This window comes from Silurus aristotelis (assembly GCF_946808225.1).
Source record: "Silurus aristotelis genome assembly, chromosome: 26".
NCBI lineage: Eukaryota > Metazoa > Chordata > Actinopteri > Siluriformes > Siluridae > Silurus > Silurus aristotelis.
In genome coordinates, this window is record NC_139599.1 from 16,493,516 (window position 1) to 16,511,372 (window position 17,857).

General features: G+C 39.5%; 3 protein-coding genes across 4 annotated transcripts; 2 read left to right on the top strand and 1 right to left on the bottom strand.

The window, feature by feature from the left end:
- Nucleotides 1-3,198: 3,198 nt before the first annotated feature.
- apoa1a (apolipoprotein A-Ia) lies at nucleotides 3,199-4,679 on the top strand (the record flags this gene model as incomplete). Its single annotated transcript, XM_083531431.1, has 3 exons — nucleotides 3,199-3,241; nucleotides 3,830-3,971; nucleotides 4,091-4,679. 3 exons carry the CDS (start codon nucleotides 3,199-3,201, stop codon nucleotides 4,677-4,679), a joined length of 774 nt encoding a protein of 257 aa, XP_083387557.1.
- Nucleotides 4,680-5,207: 528 nt separating this feature from the next.
- Nucleotides 5,208-12,272, bottom strand: rnf214 (ring finger protein 214). Of its 2 annotated transcripts, XM_083530823.1 has the most exons (16): nucleotides 12,173-12,272; nucleotides 11,916-11,964; nucleotides 10,025-10,172; nucleotides 9,475-9,534; nucleotides 9,109-9,249; nucleotides 8,872-9,005; nucleotides 8,584-8,652; nucleotides 8,219-8,315; nucleotides 7,973-8,061; nucleotides 7,775-7,862; nucleotides 7,313-7,408; nucleotides 6,785-7,200; nucleotides 6,523-6,640; nucleotides 5,842-5,970; nucleotides 5,556-5,654; nucleotides 5,208-5,471 (listed from the first exon to the last, which is right to left on the bottom strand). In XM_083530823.1, the coding sequence occupies exons 2-16, from the start codon at nucleotides 11,960-11,962 to the stop codon at nucleotides 5,409-5,411; spliced, it is 1,794 nt and encodes a 597-aa protein (XP_083386949.1). In that variant the 5' UTR covers nucleotides 11,963-11,964; nucleotides 12,173-12,272; the 3' UTR covers nucleotides 5,208-5,408. The 2 variants fall into 2 exon arrangements, with proteins under 2 accessions (XP_083386949.1, XP_083386948.1); XM_083530822.1 differs by lacking the exon at nucleotides 12,173-12,272 and having other exon boundaries at nucleotides 11,916-12,126.
- Nucleotides 12,273-13,217: 945 nt separating this feature from the next.
- On the top strand, nucleotides 13,218-15,545 carry LOC310720357 (complement C1q-like protein 4). The gene is made up of 4 exons (XM_083530887.1): nucleotides 13,218-13,436; nucleotides 14,220-14,270; nucleotides 14,893-15,015; nucleotides 15,152-15,545. Exons 1-4 carry the CDS (start codon nucleotides 13,238-13,240, stop codon nucleotides 15,430-15,432), a joined length of 654 nt encoding a protein of 217 aa, XP_083387013.1. The 5' UTR covers nucleotides 13,218-13,237; the 3' UTR covers nucleotides 15,433-15,545.
- Nucleotides 15,546-17,857: the final 2,312 nt, after the last annotated feature.

Sequence of the window (17,857 nt, forward strand, 5' to 3'; positions counted from 1 at the left end):
TTTATTTTGCTCACTTCGAGATAACAGTATCAGCACTGAATACTGGCCACGATGTAAAAAAGGTTCATGAACCAACTTTACCCAACCACAGAATTCACTGAGCAAAACATCTGATGCTGCTTCACGACTGAAATGAATTTTTGTGGAAGAAAAAAAAATAATTGGTAAAAAAAATGCATATAATTTATGTGAAAATAAATGAGATTTCTTTTTTTAACATCCCTTTTTTTTTACATTTAGGCCCCATTAGCTGGTATAATAAACTCCACTCTTCTGGGAAGATGTTCCAGTAGATTTGATGGAGATTTGTGTGGAGATTCATTGAGCCACACGAATGTGCGTTAGTAAAGTCATGTACTGATGTAGGTGAGGTCACGAGGCCTGGGCTGCAGGCAGCATGAAAAATTAATCGCAAAGGTATTCAATAGGGTTGAAGCTCTTCCACACTGTGTGGAATGTGGGCTTGTAAAAAATATATATATATAGACGAATGAAGCTGATTGGTGTGTGTGTGTGTGTGTGTGTGTGTGTGTGTGTGTGTGTGTGTGTGTGCAAAACACTTCGCTGAGGGTCCTGACGTGGTTAACAGCATCGCTTTATTACGCTGGAATGACTGAACGACGTGTACGCTAATGTTACCTGCACACACACATACCTGCATGTGCATATCTTATCTCGGCTCAGTGGCTGACTATCGGTGCACTTTGGCACGTGTGTTTATAATTTATCCAGTCAGTTGATCTCAGCACGTGTGTGTGAAACATCAGCATTAATGTTCCATTCGAATAAACGTGTTCAATAAAACGCAGAGGTTTGAGCTTTGAGTCATAAATGACAGATTAGATTATTATTAATATTATATTATTACATATTATTATTATTATTATTATTAATAATAATAATAATAAAAGTCTCTACTTCCTGAGAAGGCTGAGGAAAGCTCATCTCCCTCCCCCCATCCTGTCCATGTTCTACAGAGGGACCATTGAGAGCATCCTGAGCAGCTGCATCACTGCCTGGTTTGGGAACTGCACCGTCTCGGAACGCAAGACCCTACAGAGGATAGTGAGGACAGCTGAGAAGATCATCGGAATCTCTCTCCCCTCTATCATAAACATTTACACTACACGCTGCATCCGCAAAGCACACAGCATTGTGGATGATCACACACACCCGTCACACACACTTTTCACACTCCTACCATCAGGGAAACGGTTCCGAAGCATTCGGGCCGCCACATCCAGACTGTGCAACAGTTTTTTCCCGCAAGCCATCAGGCTCCTCAACAAAGAACTGAACTGAACTCTCTCTCACACACACACACACACACACACACACACACACACACACACTTACACACAACTGTGTGACTGATCCGCACAAACCGGACTCAACACCCATCATACACTTCGTTCACCCATTTTTAACTATCGCAAAATGTTTACATGCCGTCTGTTGCTGATTCCAGGACTTGTTATTTTGCACAATATTCTGTCCAAATCCTTTGGTTACTGTTAACTCTATTTTTGATTGCTGCTACTGCTGAATTGCACAAATTCTGTTTACATCTTTCTGTTTACACTGCACCTTATTCTGTTACGACAGGTTTTTACTGGCGGAGCTATTTCTATTTTTAATTTTATATTTTGTGTATTGTGTATTGTCCTGCACTGTCCTGTGTTGTCTTGCACTGTCTTGTGTTGTCTTTTGCACTGTTTGCACCAGCTGCACACATGCACTTTATGTGGCGAGGATCTTAGTTCTCGGCCCTGTGTTCTTCTGTTCTGTACTGTTTGTTTTATGTTGTTCTATGTAGCACCTGGGTTCAGGAGGAATGTTGTTTCATTTCACTGTGTACTGCATCAGCTATATATGGTTGAAATGACAATAAAAGCTTCTTGACTCTATTATTAATGTTATTATTATTATTATTATTATACCGAAACTAGTGAGACACCACAGTTAACAGTACATACAAAGTGTCTACTTTTTGTACCACTTCATCAATTTAATTCACATTACATAATTTAAATAAAGTTATATTCATTAATTCTTATAATCCATTTATTTGTTTGTTTATTCATGTAAACTTTTCATTTATTTATTCGTTTACCGATTAATCTCATTTATTAAGACGTGTAATTCAGGACTTTATTTTTAAGTTGTCTCTATTGATTTCTTGATCCATATTATTTTATTTTATTTATTTATTCATATTTGTGCACATTGTTTCTAGACGTATCTTAATTTTGCTATATTTATTTAATAATTTGGTTATTTATTTGTGAAATCGTTTATTTATTAAGTTGTATTTTTTATGTGATTAATTTATGTTTATTTGATGATGTTATCTATTCATTTATTTGTGTAATCAGTTTATTTATTTATCTGGTGTATTTATCATGTATTTGTAGTTAATTATTTAATTTAAGTTTATATATTATTTCTTGGTTTGCGTTTTTTTTTTCCCCACACTTTATTTTTATTTATATTTGTATATTTATTAATTTGTGTATATTATTTATTAATTTATATAATTTTTATTTTGCTATATTCAATTATTTGGTTTTCTTTCATTTATATTTGTTAATATTATTTCTTGATTTATATGTTTATTTTATTATAATATGATTGATTGATATAAAGTGTATAATTTGTAGCGCTGAATGAAACGTCCTCCGAGACTGAAACAGTAAAATCACTCCATCAAAATAAATGATTTCTGACCTTCAGTAAGACGTAGAATAATTTTGTAGAACTGAATAATTAAATCACAAGTCTTTGACTTGTAGTGACCTTTGAAGCGTGATGTGTGTGTGTGTGATTGGTGAGATTGATTGTTCATCTATACCTTCACATCTCTTAGTGTGTACTGAACTGATTAAATCATGGCAGATACTATTCAGCTTAACGCATGTAACCTTTACACTTCAGCCTTCCATGTAGGAGGTCTGGAGTCCATATGCATCCCCCCACACACACACACACACAGGTGTATATAAACCCTCCATACAGGTTGTTGTGTGTCCATCACCAGAGCACCACCTCTAAGGTAAAAGCTGGCTTCCATGACAGGAAACCGCCTGAAGGAGTTTTGATCTACAGTATTCATTGGATGTGTTTTTTCATGTTAAGCCTAAAACTGTGTTTCCAGTGCGTTGAAATCGAAACTTTTTTGTATCCTTTCTAGGCTCCAACATGAAAGTCGTGGCCCTCGCACTGACCCTCCTCCTGGCTTTGGGTGAGTCTCTGATCTCTGTCTCCGTTTTGCCTTCCTTCCGTTGTTTTCACAGAAAAATGACCTCCATATTTGATTTTTCTGTCAGTATGTGCTGTTGAAGCCGCCGAGTTTGAGTACAGTAACATGTAAACGTTACGGTATATATGTACAAGAGCTAAAATTGGGTTTTGAAACACAAAAGATTTTAATCTTTTTAACATTTTTACAATCGCTATCGTAAGATGGACCCATCGGTACTCTGGGATGATCTGTACTAACTTGCAATGTCCTGCTCATACACTTCTGATTAAGACAGAAGTGGTTAGAAGGTTCAGGAGTAGGGTTCTGATTGCCAGGGTAGAGTAGGTGAAGTAACGCCATCCACTATACCACACTAATATTTTTATTTTTTCTATAAATGCTTTCGAATTTTGTTTTGCCGTCTATTCTTTGCTGGCCAGAAGAATCAAGTCAGTTGAAAAGAGCGAATAAGAAAATCTAGAGCAACACCCATGTTGGATGTAAAGTGATCATTAATAGTACACTACCAGTTTTATTTGACTTTCCAGGGCAGGTTGAGATCGAACTGGCTCTTATGTTTGTCCCCAGGCTGCCATGCCCGCTCCCTGCAGGATGCCCCCAGTCTACTGGATAACTACAAGACTGCTGCCATGATCTACCTGTACCAGGTGAAGAGCCAGGCCTCCCAGGCCCTGGAGGAGTTGGGTGGAGGCAAACTCGAGGAGTACAAGTAAGCCATTCTTTGAACTATGCCTGGTTTGGTCAGAGATTAAGACTATGGCCGAGTTTTGGGATGAGTACTTGGGGCTTCGTAAAAAACTATTGTACATTTTTCTTCTACCTCCCAAGGATGAAGCTGACCGAGAGCCTTGACAACCTGCAGAAATATGCCGAGTCCTCTTCCACCTCCCTGGAACCGTTTGCCTCCCAGCTGGCTGAAGGAACCCAGACGGCACGCAACTACATGCTGAAAGAACTGGAGGACCTGCAAGCCAAAGTGCAGCCACACCGTGTTGAGCTGGGCCAAGCCATCGAGAAGCACCTGGACGAGTACGGGGACCGACTCATCCCCATCTTCCGTGACTACTTGTTGGACAACCAGAAAGAAATCGAGGTTCTTCGCCAGAAGCTCCAGCCTGCCATCGAGGACCTCAAATCCAAGGTAGAGACCAACCTTGAGGAGACCAAGACAAAGCTGGCCCCCATTGTCGAAACTGTCCGTGGAAAGCTCACCGAGAGGCTCCAGAACCTGAAGGATCTGGCCAGCCCTGTGGCTGAGGAGTACAAGGAGCACATGCTGAGGGCTGTGGAGGACGTCAAGGGAAAGCTGGCACCCCACACTGTGGAGCTCAAAGACCAAATCGAGCCCTATGTGGAGAGCCTAAGGGCCAAGCTCATGTCCATCTACGAGACCGCCGCTCAGGCAATTCAGGCCTAAATATAGCTCCTGCCAGGACTTCTCCCAAACACGCAAATTTACATATTAACATATAAGATTGTGTGTTGTTTCTAACATTCATGTCAGGTGATGATGAAAAAATAAAAAATAAAATATTTAAATACCTGTTGTCAGTTTCAGAGGGTGATTCTGATTGGTTGGGAAAGCAGCATCCAAAACTGTACAGTTCACCTGACAAACTTTTTTATGCTCAGCAAAAATTCAGATAACGAATTTGCATGTTTTTTATTTTCTCAATATTTCATGTTTTATCTATCTAGCATACGCACATTAACATTATCGGACTATTGTAGTTAGTGAAAACAAAAATTTTCCCCTCAACGTTTTGCTTTTTTTATGCCTCTTAAAATCACATCCGTGAAAAAAGGCAGCTGTTTTTAATTTATTTACTATTTCACCTTTGAACTATTGTACGTCTCATGCTGTTCGACTGGTTTAAATGATATTTTTAATAATAATATAATAATATTACCAGCGTTAATAATAATGATTGATAAAAAACAATTATATTAAATTCTCATTTATTAGAAAATAGACAATTGAATTATACAGACCCGTCTGCAGTATATGAACGTTTAACTAATATTTGAACTTAAAATAAAAAAGCCCCAGCAGTCCTCTGTATGAATGATGAACCTTCTCGATCACCTGACCTGGCACGCATCGTGTGATGTGGTCATGTGACATGAAAGAACGTCCCAGATGGGTTTATTTGGTGGGACAAAAAGGACAGGAGTTGTTTTTGCTGGACTGAAGCCACACACTTATGCACTGAAACAAGAACCAACAAAGGGATTAGAATTCATCAAACCTCCAGCCACTGTGTGTGTGTCCTCAAGGCTCCTACACACTCACCTCTTTGTGTAGAGCATGAGTGCAGTTCGTGTTGTACTGGGTTCCGGGTTCAACGTGGTTCTGACACATTAGACACAGTTTGCGCACTGGTGGAGCTGCCTGGGGGAGGGGCAAAAGGTTAGCTGACGTAACCTGAGCTTATACTCGACCCGTTTCTTGTGTAGTGAAGGAGCATGGACTGGAGCGAGATAGTATTCGAAACTCAATGTGTGTTACATCCACAAGCTCCGCCCACCTTCACTATAATAAACTACAGTGTAAGTGTGGGTATAGTGTGTACAGATACCTGTGGGCCACGGGGCGGGAAGACGTGAGGTCTGGGTGCATGGACAGGGGGACGCGTGGACAGCAGAGGCGGAGAAGGACCCCGGTGTGTGTGTCTGGAGCCGGCAGGAGGCGCTATGGGGCCTGGAGGCTGAGACAGCAAAGCGTTCTGTTTATTAACGACTTTTATTAATAAATGCTAATATTAACGCGAGCACACACACACACACACACACGCACACACGCACACACGCACACACGCACACACACACACACGCCCGTTTTTACATTCATGTTCATGTTATTAGAATACGGCAATTAATTAAACAAAAAGATATAAATACAAATAAAAAAAATTATTTACTTATTTATTTATTTGATTTTTAGATCAAGGAAAATCCAAAAATAAATGTAATAATTATTAATAAATATAAAAATATTAATAATAATAATTATCTTACAAAATTACCCAGCGGTTAACAATTATTCCATATACCAATGTAATAATAAATAAATACAAATATTATTTAATTATATTCAATAATAATAAAAAAATTATAAAAATAAAAAAATTTATAGAATAAATTACCTAATTAAATCATTAAATAATTATATTTTAATAAAAAATGTATAAATAAATAAATAAAATACATAGATTAAGGAAATCTTAAATAAGTCCGCTTTTGCAGCTACGCTTCCTTACAGGACGTTCATTTTGCACCAGTCTCTGTTCCACTTGTTGTTTGATGTCCTCTATAGACATGCCAGCCATAGTGCCCCGCTCGCTCTTAACCTGCTGCAACACTGCCATTATCTGAGTTCTAAAACACACACACACACACACACACACACACACACACACACACACACACACACACACACACACACACAGTTGTTATGCAGGAGAATAAAAAATTCAGTATTCAGGCTTTTTAACTTGTCTCTCAATAGCACCCTCCCAGCACCTGGTGCATTGTGGGAACTGCGTGCCCAGTTTCTCCAGCAGCTTGTCGAGTTTGCCTGCAGGTTGTGGGTGTGACGGAAGCGCCTGGGGGACGGGGTTTCTTCCAGAGGCTACTTGTCCTGCCCCGTGAGACGGTCCGACTGCTGGGAGACTCACCGGAGCGCTGACCGGGACTGTAGGGGTGGCGGTGTACGGTAAGGTGTATGAAGGGTAAGTGTAGGGTAATGTGGGGCCACGGATGGGGGTGGGCGTAGCCAGCCTGGGCACCGGATTGTACTGTTCAAAAGTGTGGGACATGAGGGCAGCTGGGTTTGACGTGGATATTGGTGGGGGGGTAGTTCTGTGGGTGGGGTGGAACTGAGACTGTGGGGGGGGAGGACGGATTGTAGTGTACGGGGTGAAATTCAGCAAATCGATCTAAAGAGAGATGGAGAGATGAAGAGATGAAGAGAGAGGTGGAGAGATAGTTAATGTGTATAAAGTGAAGTAAATGGTGATAATCTGCAGCACAGACATCATGCACACTTACCATGGGTATGTGAGGGAGAGGTGGAAGGGGGATTTGGAGTAAAGTGTCGAGCTGTTGCCCCTTGTGAAGCTGCTTCAGGTTTTCATTATACACAAACTGGAATATCATTTAACAATTAGAAGATTAGCATCATTAACACCTTTATAACAAACATTAGCATTAACGCTATTCTGCACGCCAACTGCATTAGCCCCGCCCACCACCTGCAGTCTATGTGTATTAGCCCCGCCCATCAGCTGTAGTCTGGGTGCATTAGCCCCACCCATCTCCTAGGTGTCATCCAGGTGTATTAGCCCCGCCCATCTCCTATAGTCTAGGCGTACTATCCCCACCCCTCATCTTGCTCTTAAAGAATTAGCCTCTCATCTCACTCTTGATGAATTAGCCCCGCCGCTCATCTGACTCTTGATTAATTAGCTCCGCCTCTCATCTCTCTTTTGATGAATTGGCCCCACCCCTTACCTGCAGTTTGCCCAAGCTGTTACGAACCATTTCCACATTTTTCTCCCATTCGAGTCGAGATCGGCTGCTCTGAGGTGAAGCGTCTGACCTGGTCACATAACAAACTTCAAGTTAACACACACACACACACACACACACACACACACACACACACACACACACACACACACACAATAACCTATTAAGTATCACTTGTACCTGAGAATGTTAATATATCTTTTAGCTTCTGCCATCCAGTCTTCTACCTGAGAGACTGCCAGCTCCCTTTGAGACTCTAAAGCAGCGATCTACACACACACACACACACACACACACACACACAGAATAGTGTATGATATGGTTAAATCTATCCTATAATCCATTTACTGTCAATAAAAGGACAAATTATAAAAAGGAGAAATCTATCTGTCTGTCCGTCTATCTATCTATTGTTTTTTTGCTCACCTCATCTTTCAGAGCTGCCTGATTGGATTCTTCAGCTTGTCTGCTGAGTCTCTCCAGCTCCTGCTGCAACACTGCAATCTCCTGTTCACAAGTAATCCTGTGACCAAACACACACACACACACACACACACACACACACACACACACACACACACACACACACACACACACACACAAAGCACTCTTTTTCACCATTCCACATTTAGTCCCCATTTGCTGTTATAGTGTTCTCCACTCTTCTGGGAAGATGTGTCACTGGGTTGTGTGCAGATTCATTCAGCTCCAAGGCTGTTAGTAACGTCAGGTTCTGATGAATCTCTGGCCTTCAGAGCTGCAGTTACATACAGTATTAAAAGCCAACATACTTTTCATTTCTCTGTTCTTCTGTCAGCGTTTTCAGTTTCCCCTCAGCCTCCTCCAGCTCCTGAATCATCCTTAAAAACCACACACATACACGCACATTAAACACGCACTTCACACGCACCAAACACGCACCGTACACACACTTTACACGCACTATACACACACTAAACATGTACTATACACACACCTTACAGCCATTATACACGCACTATACACGCATTATACATACACAAGAGAGAGAAAAAACTCATTGTGATGGACAAACTCGTTTTTGATCACGTTCTCATCACCTTCTCTTCACCTCCAGTTTGTGGTCCCTCTCGGCCGCAAGCTCCTCCACTTTGGCTGTGAAGTTTTTGCGAGTGGTTTTACTGCTGTTCAGTTCCAGTTTCACTCGCACAGACTCGATCTTGTCTAGAAGAGCCTGGGAAAAAAAAAAAAAAAAAAAAACAGTCATCATAATTACTAATCAACTCTCAAAGCCGGATCTGAACAGAACCGAGATCAGAGATTGTGGTGATCCGAACCCGATGCTGTCGCCGCTTGTCGTCTTTCATCTTCTCTAAACGCTCCACCTGGCTCTGGTACTCGGCCTCTTCGGCAACCTGCTGTTCCTCCAGAGACCTGCATTCCTCCGTCAGCTCGTCTCTCTGTTCCACCAGGACACACTACGAAGAGAGAGAGAGAATGTGAGCGAGAGGAGATGGGAGGACGGAGAGAGACAGGAAGACAGGAACTGACAAAGACAACGACGGAAAAAAGAGAAAGAGGAAGAGACCAAAAGACACATGGAGACAGAGAACAAAAAGAGAAAGAGAAAGAAAAAGTAAAAGAGAGAGAGAGAGATGATTAAATGATTAGAACTCTTGAAATCGAAGATGAAGATATTTCACCATGAGATGTTCCCAGCTCTCGTTGGTGTTGACGCCTTTTTCTTGCGTCCACTCCTCAGTCTGCGTGGGACAGAGACAGAACAGAACTCATGAGACAAACCCGATCGGTGATCCATGATCAAGACATCTAGTCCCTTAAAAGTGCTGAGGAATTCAGAGATCTTCACATGAGGACCGGAGCCATAGAGCGTGATTAACCCTTCTAAAGATCTGGACCATTTATCAGGACATCGTACACAATTTAGATGATCGTGATCATGGAGCACATGCCGGAGAGTTCTCCTTAACCATGATGCAGGCAATTGTACTTTTTATCTGTTTACGGTTACATTCAGATCCCTGGTTGACGTCATTCATTCATACAGGAATGACATAATTGTATAGGCGTATAGATATGTTAATAAAAAGCCGGGACTACTTTCAGAGCTGCTACTGTTGGAGAACTATTTTCTGACCAATCAGAAGGCAGAATTCAACAACACTGTGTTTATAGATGCATTAATTGGATTTGACAGATTGTTGTTTGTTTGTTTATTTGTTTGTTTCCTACCTGAGCATCCTGCTCGCTGGTCTTTGCACTGACCGGCATTGTGTTTACTTCCTGGTTATCCAGTGCCACTTCCGGTAAGGCCACTCCGCCTTCCAATAAATACGGAATGTACCAAAAACCGTCCACCACGTCATAAAACGGAACAAAACTGAAAACAAAACGGTTATCAGAGATGTGTTTTCCCCTCTGTTTTTTTCTCTGTGAAACCACTTCCTTGTAGCGCCAAATCTCGCGAGATTTCAGTACGTTAATTGGCGTCCCCCCAAAAATAGTAAAACGACACCAACACTTTTTACATACATTAATTCTTCCATTTTACATTTATTATTTTATTTATGGGGGAAAAAATGTCTTTTTTTATTTTATTTAAATAGTTTCTGATTCACCGCGCATGCGCTCAATTTCACACTCAGCTACGTGTTTCCTTTATATTAGAGTTGCCAGATCCGTGATTTTCCTGTGAACCCCTTCCCAACGTCCATTAATTGTGGGAAGATCTGATCATTTTAGTGACTCGGTTCTTGCATCAAAATGAACGAATCATTTTTATGAGTCATGTAGTTTGGTAATTTCGTTCCTTTATTTAGAAATAAAACAAAATGTCACATTTTCAATAAGCAGATCCTCAACACGTCCTAGATATCCTAGACACACCAACTTTGACTAGTTTCAATAATGAAAATATAACAATGCAGCTAATTATAATAAACAGAATGTGTAGTTTCAGCTCTCATATCTTCTGCTACGTGTCTTTAGTTCATTTGTCACGTAACTCCTATAATTATTGTAACAATAAGGTCAAGATTCGGACCAAAAAACTGATCTACTGCATTGTGTAGTGTCTATGGGAGTCACGTGATAAAGGAATATCCAACATGTAATTACAATTTCCTAAATCTCTACTGCATCCAAAATCCCGCATATCAATAAACTATTTAATTTCCTACACATCTGTTCATTTTTTATTTCTAATACCCAGCACGTCTTAAACCTGCCAAAAGTCCAGTATGTTGAGGAACCTGCAGTCCCAAATGTTCAGAAATGTCATAAATGTATGAAATGTCCAACACTGTCTCAAATGTACTAATTGTCCAGAATGTACCAAATGCAACATTTCAAATGTCCAGCACTGTGCTAAATGTCCAAAATGTAAAAAAAAAAAAAAAAAAAAAAAAAAGAAAAAAAGTACTTATACCAAATATTCAGCAGAAATGTCCAGCACTGTCTCAAAGGTACCAAATGTCCATAATTATCCAAAATGTACCAAATGTGAAACACCATCCCAAATGTCCAGCACTTTTTCAAATGTCTAAAATGTCCAACACTATCCTTAATGTATAGCACTGTCCTAAATGTACCACACCTCCAACCCCATTGAGTTTCTTCCCAAAAACTTCGAAAAGGCCTCCAACTTACCCAAATCCTCACTTATATAATGATATGGAAGTGAGTGATTTTGTTCCCAAATAACCAACAGTGTTACACCTTCGAAAATGCACAACTTATCTTCAAATGTTCCAAATGTACAAAAGTCCAAACAGATTTTGGGTATTGGTGATCCTTTATACTGATTGTAGCCTGAAATCTGGCAACCCTTACTAAAATTAAAGATTAAAAACTCAACACCAGTGTGATTACATTTACATTTATGGCATATGGCAGATCCCCTTATTCAGATCAATTTACACTTATCTCAATCACACAACTAAGCAGATATGAGGTTATGGGCTCAGGGGTCCAGGAGTGGCAGTTTGGTGGCTGGGATGTGACCTCATACCCTTCAGATCCAAAGTGGAAAGACTTAACCACTAAGCTCCCACTTCCTCCAATTCGCCTGCAGGATTTTACTTAGTTGTTAATCAGTTAATAGTTTTTATTCCTTCTAACTTACCAAATTGGGTCCTCTTCATAAATTAAATCAACGACATCACTGTCCATGTCTAGGAAATACAATTAGACATAAATTGAGTGTGATGAGCTTTTCAGGTAGTCAATAGTCCTAGATCCATTTACCACCCCTATCACAGAAGGTGCAATTCATCCTAACATTTACTAACTTGGCTAAAAAACTAGATAAGTTTTCCTTTCAGTAACAAAAGTGAAAGTCAACCCGGCACAAGAAGAATGTAGTACGAAAAAGGTTCTCACCTACAGACCTGGATCAACCAGCAGCAGTCAATAAACCTCTGTTCTGATTAAGAACAATTTACAATACTAATCCCTCTAAAAATTTACTTCTGCAAACATAAAGGCGTTTTTGAGAACACTGGGGGAAAGGACGTTTGTATGCTAATTGGAAATTTGCATACCAGGTTAAATACCTACCTTCCAAACCACGACAAAAGTATCTACTATTTAGTAAAGTACTGTAGTTTTATAATGCTTGGAGGTAGTGTTCAGAGACACAAACAAAGATATGAGTTTGCAAACAGGAACCGAAGATCAATCTAAAACAGGTTCAGTGACAAAATACAGGAACTCCTACTACCATATATATATATATAAAACCCTTGGGTTAACCCTAACCCTAACCCTAACCCTATCCTTCCTTGGAGCACTTTTAATAGATACTGACCACTGCAGACCAGGAACATCTCACAAGAGCTGCAGTTTTAGAGATGCTCGGATCCAGTCGTCTAGACGTCACAATTCATCAAACTCACTCAAACTCTTACGCTCACCAAATTTTTCTTGCTTCCAACATCAACTTTGAGGACAAAATATATATATATATATATATATATATATATATATATATATATATATATATATATATATATATATATATATATATATATATATATATATATATATATATACCACTCAGGCATAATATTAAGGCAATATAACACTGTGAGCGGTGAAGCGAATAACGCTGATTATCTCTTCATCATGGCACTGTGGGTGGAATATATTTGGTAGCAAGTGAACATTTTGTCCTAAAAAAATGTGTTAGAAGCAGGAAGAACTAGTTCAAAAAGAGGTTATTCCCAATCTGATAGTCAGGTGTCCAAAAACTTTTGTTGGAGAATATTATGGAATAGTAAACAAACCAGGAGCATTAATGTAGCCAAAAAACATTTCCTGCATTAGTAGCAGGTGTCGTCTCCCACACCATCACCAGATTCATCAAACATTAAACCTTCCCACTGAAAAAAAAAACATGGGGTGCATGCTGAGAGGTATTTAAAGAGGAGGAACCGACTCGCCAACATGAGAGACGCTGGAGAAACTGTGGAGATGAAAGTGGAAGTCATTGTCGCCACGGTGTTCGTCCTGTGCCACAGCAGCCTTCAGGATGACGAGATCCGAACCGAACCCAGATTTGATGTCAACCAAGAAATCCTCAAATTACATGAAAGGATCGCAGGGCTGACGGATGACCTGAAGGTCATTGTGGAGAAACACGAAGGTGATCTGAGAATATTTTATATAATTATGTTATAAATATGTTTATTAAATATTTTATTTACATTATGTTTTGTTGTAATGTGAATAAGAAGCGTGTAAAATCTCCAAAGCTGGTGGCATAAAAATGTCATTCTGTATCTTACATATGTATTATTATTATTATTATTATTATTATTATTATTATTATTATTATTATTATTATTATTACTATTATTATTACTATTATTTAAGTGGGTTCCACATTGATACAGGGTATAACACATTTTTTAAGAATATATTATTGCTATGCTCTTCTTTTTGAACATCCATTTAGCTGTTATACCAACCTCCACTCTACTGGGAACATATTCCATTAGATTTTTTGGAGATTTGTGGAGATTCAGGTACTGATGAAGGTGAGGTGAGGAGCTCTGGGGTGCAGTCAATGTTCATATTCATCCCAAAGGTTTTCAATAGGCTTTGAGTTCTATAGCAGGAAACTCGAGATCTTCCACATACTTTTAACCCATGGAAAGCAGATGTCAAATAGCTATCCTTGCACACACGGGCATTGTCATGCTGGAAAATATTTGGGTTTCCTAGTTCAAGTGAAGGGCAAATTTTCATGCTACCAAACTGCATCCAAAGACGTCTGATACAGTTGTATCCCTCCGACTCGTTAGTGCAAATAAATTGTCCATATAATAATAAATCCTGTACCAAAGTCAAAAAACTGTGTGAGGAACCACATTAAAATACACTTGAACTGACATGATGAACGATTCCCTCCTTTTTTTCATCCCAGCTTTACAGGAGAGACTGGCAGCTGTTAATCTGGAGCTGAAAAATCTGCAAGGTAAGAGCAGATGTTTCCAGATGTCCTGTATTGATAACCTTGTGTTATTTGTATTCACGTTGGTTGAGATTGTGTAGCAGACATGCATTCAGTGTTGCAGGTTTATGGGGACCTCCGACTCCCACACGATCTACAGACCTGGCAACCTACATTCTCTACAGACCTGGCCACCGCATCTACAACCAACTTGGACTTGGACTTTATTTTAAGATTACAATTCAGATTTGACTGCAAAACCTTTTAGTGAAAACGACCTAAACTCCACTTGCATAGGTCGGAGCCACACATTTACATTTAAAGAATTATGGCAGACGCCCTTACAATGTATCTCATTCATACAACTGAGCAGCTATGGGGTTTAGGGCCTTGCTCAGGGGCCCAAGTCCAATGCATCGACCATTAAGTTACCAACTTCCCATGAAAAACCTCATAACATATCCTTCATTTTATGGTGAACAACCTTTACATACTGTATATCATTAACAAACAAGGCTGCTTTCATGTTAATCCAAATTAATTTGAGGAGGCATCGTTTTCTTGGAAATGCTCTTCTGAGGTTAGGAATTTAAAATGGTAGTCTGGACAATTAAAGATTAAATGTGTATTTGTTGTTGGTCCACAGACCCTCCAGCGATCGCCTTCTCGGCTGCTCTGACTCATCCTGTGGGAGTCTACAATATAGACATTACTCTGGTCTACACGAAAGTCATCAGTAATGTTGGGCGAGCGTACAATCCCATTACAGGTGAAGTCAACACGAACGGCAAACATCGCATACTGAGGTCCTCAATGCCCCAGTAGTACGACCATAAACACCAGTTACAGTAGAAACACGCATTTTTAAAAAATTGTCCGGAATCTAGATTTTATTTTTGTTACAGGGATTTTCACTGCTCCACGGAATGGAACCTACTACATCAGGTTCACGAGCTGCGATAACACCCAAAGTCATGGCATGGCTCTCGATCTGTACAAGAACAGTGAAAAGATAAATGGTTTAGCTAAGTACAGCAATGGCTACATGACATATTTCTCCGGTGGCCTGGTCCTGCAGCTGGAGGCTGGAGACGTGGTTTATACCAAACTCCCCGCCAACACCAATCTTTACGACGACGGGAACAATCGCACCACTTTCAGCGGCTTCCTCATTTTCCTCACATGAAAGTCGGGATTTTACAACGTTCCTTGAGAACTGAGAATGTGTTCTGGGAGGTTCTTTTTCAAAATCTTGATGTTTAATCTAGAACTTTCTTTCAAATCCTCATTTAAAATGTTGGGAAATTCTTTTTTCCAAAACCTTGTTAAAGAAAAAAGAAAAAAGTTAGTCCAAAATTCTAGAATGTGCTTTAAATAATGTTTTAAAGCACTTCCAAAACCTTGTTGTAAATTCTAGAATGTTCCTTAACAATGTTCATATTTAATCTAGAATGTTCTTTCATATCCTTATTTTAAAATACTTTCAAAACACTGTTAATTCGAAAATGTTCGTTCAAAACTCAATTACAAAGCCGACAACATATTTTTCAAACCCCAACGTTAATTCTAAATGTTTACATTTAATCTTAATATTTAAGAGTTTTTATTTTTCAAAATCATAAAAAATTCTTGAATATTCTTATCAAACTTTGATGTTAATTCTGAAATTCTGGCCTTGAATTCTTTGTGTCTTGAGACTCATTTAAGTTGTTCTTTCCGCAGAATAATAAAACTGAACCCTTTCTTGATGCTTTGTTTCTTCTTTTATTGAAAGTTTTACTTTCATGATGAATCTCTCTCGTTAATCCACACACTGTTGGACTTGGACCAATGCTTTGGTCTGTTAACATAAACATTTATGGCATATGCCTTCAGAACAACTTACAATTATCTTATTTATACATACGAGCACTTGAAGTTTAAGGGCCTTGTTTCCAAATCCCAGCACCACCAAGCTGCTGGGATTTAAACTCAAAACCTTTCAAAGGCCAACAGCACCACTGAGCTACCTCGTTCCCATTAGGAACCATTAACTCCAGGTCGTCACACCAGGCAGTCACTAGTTTATCTCCCATTACAGCATGACACGTTTGAAGACCTTTAATCATTGATAAAAGGTCTTCATGTTAAACACGTGTTCAACACAGATAGTTAATAGTTTAACACAAACGTACATTTAATTTTAAGACCCTTTTAACCAGCATGTGGTTCAGCTATAGGATATTTATGGACTGTGGCACCAAGGAAGGAAGTGGTAGCTCGTAATGAGGATGATGTCATTATAGAAATTGGTGGCCGAAGACATTTCTGTTAAGAAAGGTACAAGTTTAAATCCCAGCACCACCAAGGTGCAACTGCTGTGCTTTTAAACAATGCACTTAAATCCTAACTGCTTCGTTGTAAGCTGCTCTGGATAAAGTTGTCCGGCAAATGGAGTCATTGTAAATGATCTGCAGGGGCTTTCAGAAGCAGTTTAGGAAATGATGTAAAAAACAGCTGCTATCAACCATGTTTTTCTTGGAAGGTTAAACTTGTCCGTCACTACAAAAAAAGGTTTTAATTGTTAAATTGCTGCGCGGTATGAGTGTATTGGAAACCCCTCGGAGCGTAGTGTTATAGAAATGAAAAATGGCTTCAATCAAAAAAATTATAAATCATTAATTGAATGTAATAATTGAATTCAATTTCAGGGGTGTGCTGTTAAAGAAAAATCAGCTTAGGGTTAATGATTGTTGTCAAAAGATGGAAGCAAAAGAGGATGCAAGTGCAGACTTTCTTCAAGAAGGTGCAAACAAACAAACAGGAAGATGAAAAAGCCAGACAATGTAACAATGTCTGCGTTTACACTAATCCAATTAAATTTGAAAATGGCGTTTTCATCTAAAAACGCTCCGTGTTCACATTATGGTTTTCAGAAAAATGTACAGAAAATGAGGCACAGGTGCAAACACAGTCATGTAACAACCATCATTGGAGTGCAGTGGCTGGTGGTAAATGCAGTCCGGTGTTGAATTCACCCAAATCCTGACATTTACAGTATTTGGTGAGGGTAAAGGGGTGGAGCTAAAAGGGCAGGAACCTGCTTCCAAATTTGCATCATGCATATTCATGTATCATTTTGTCATTTATGGTAAAGAAGACATTTTTAAACCATGTTTTGGGCTTAATACGATTTAGAATCTTTAAAGTAAATGTGCTGTATTGTATTCAGGTAAAGGAACATTTGAGCAATAAGTCGAACAGGTGTCCTCATCCCACCTCTCCTACACCAGATTTAACAAACACTCCGCACTCTCATCGGAAAACTTGGTATTATATCTGCACAAACACACAGAGTGTGTTACGAAACACTGAGGGGTATTTAAACAAGAGGAAGTGACTCGCCAATATGGGAGAGACCAAACCTGAATTTCCAGCCCTGGAAGATTTTAGCAATGAAGACAGCTGTGATTTTTACTCTGGTGTCTGCCCTGGTCCACAGCAGTCTTCAGGATGCCGAGACCCCTGCCCCGAAACTGGACCCACTCATGGAGTTGATTCAAATGCGGGAAAACCTCGCTTTTATAAGTATGGATATGAGGGTCATGCGGAAGGATAACAAAGGTAAACCA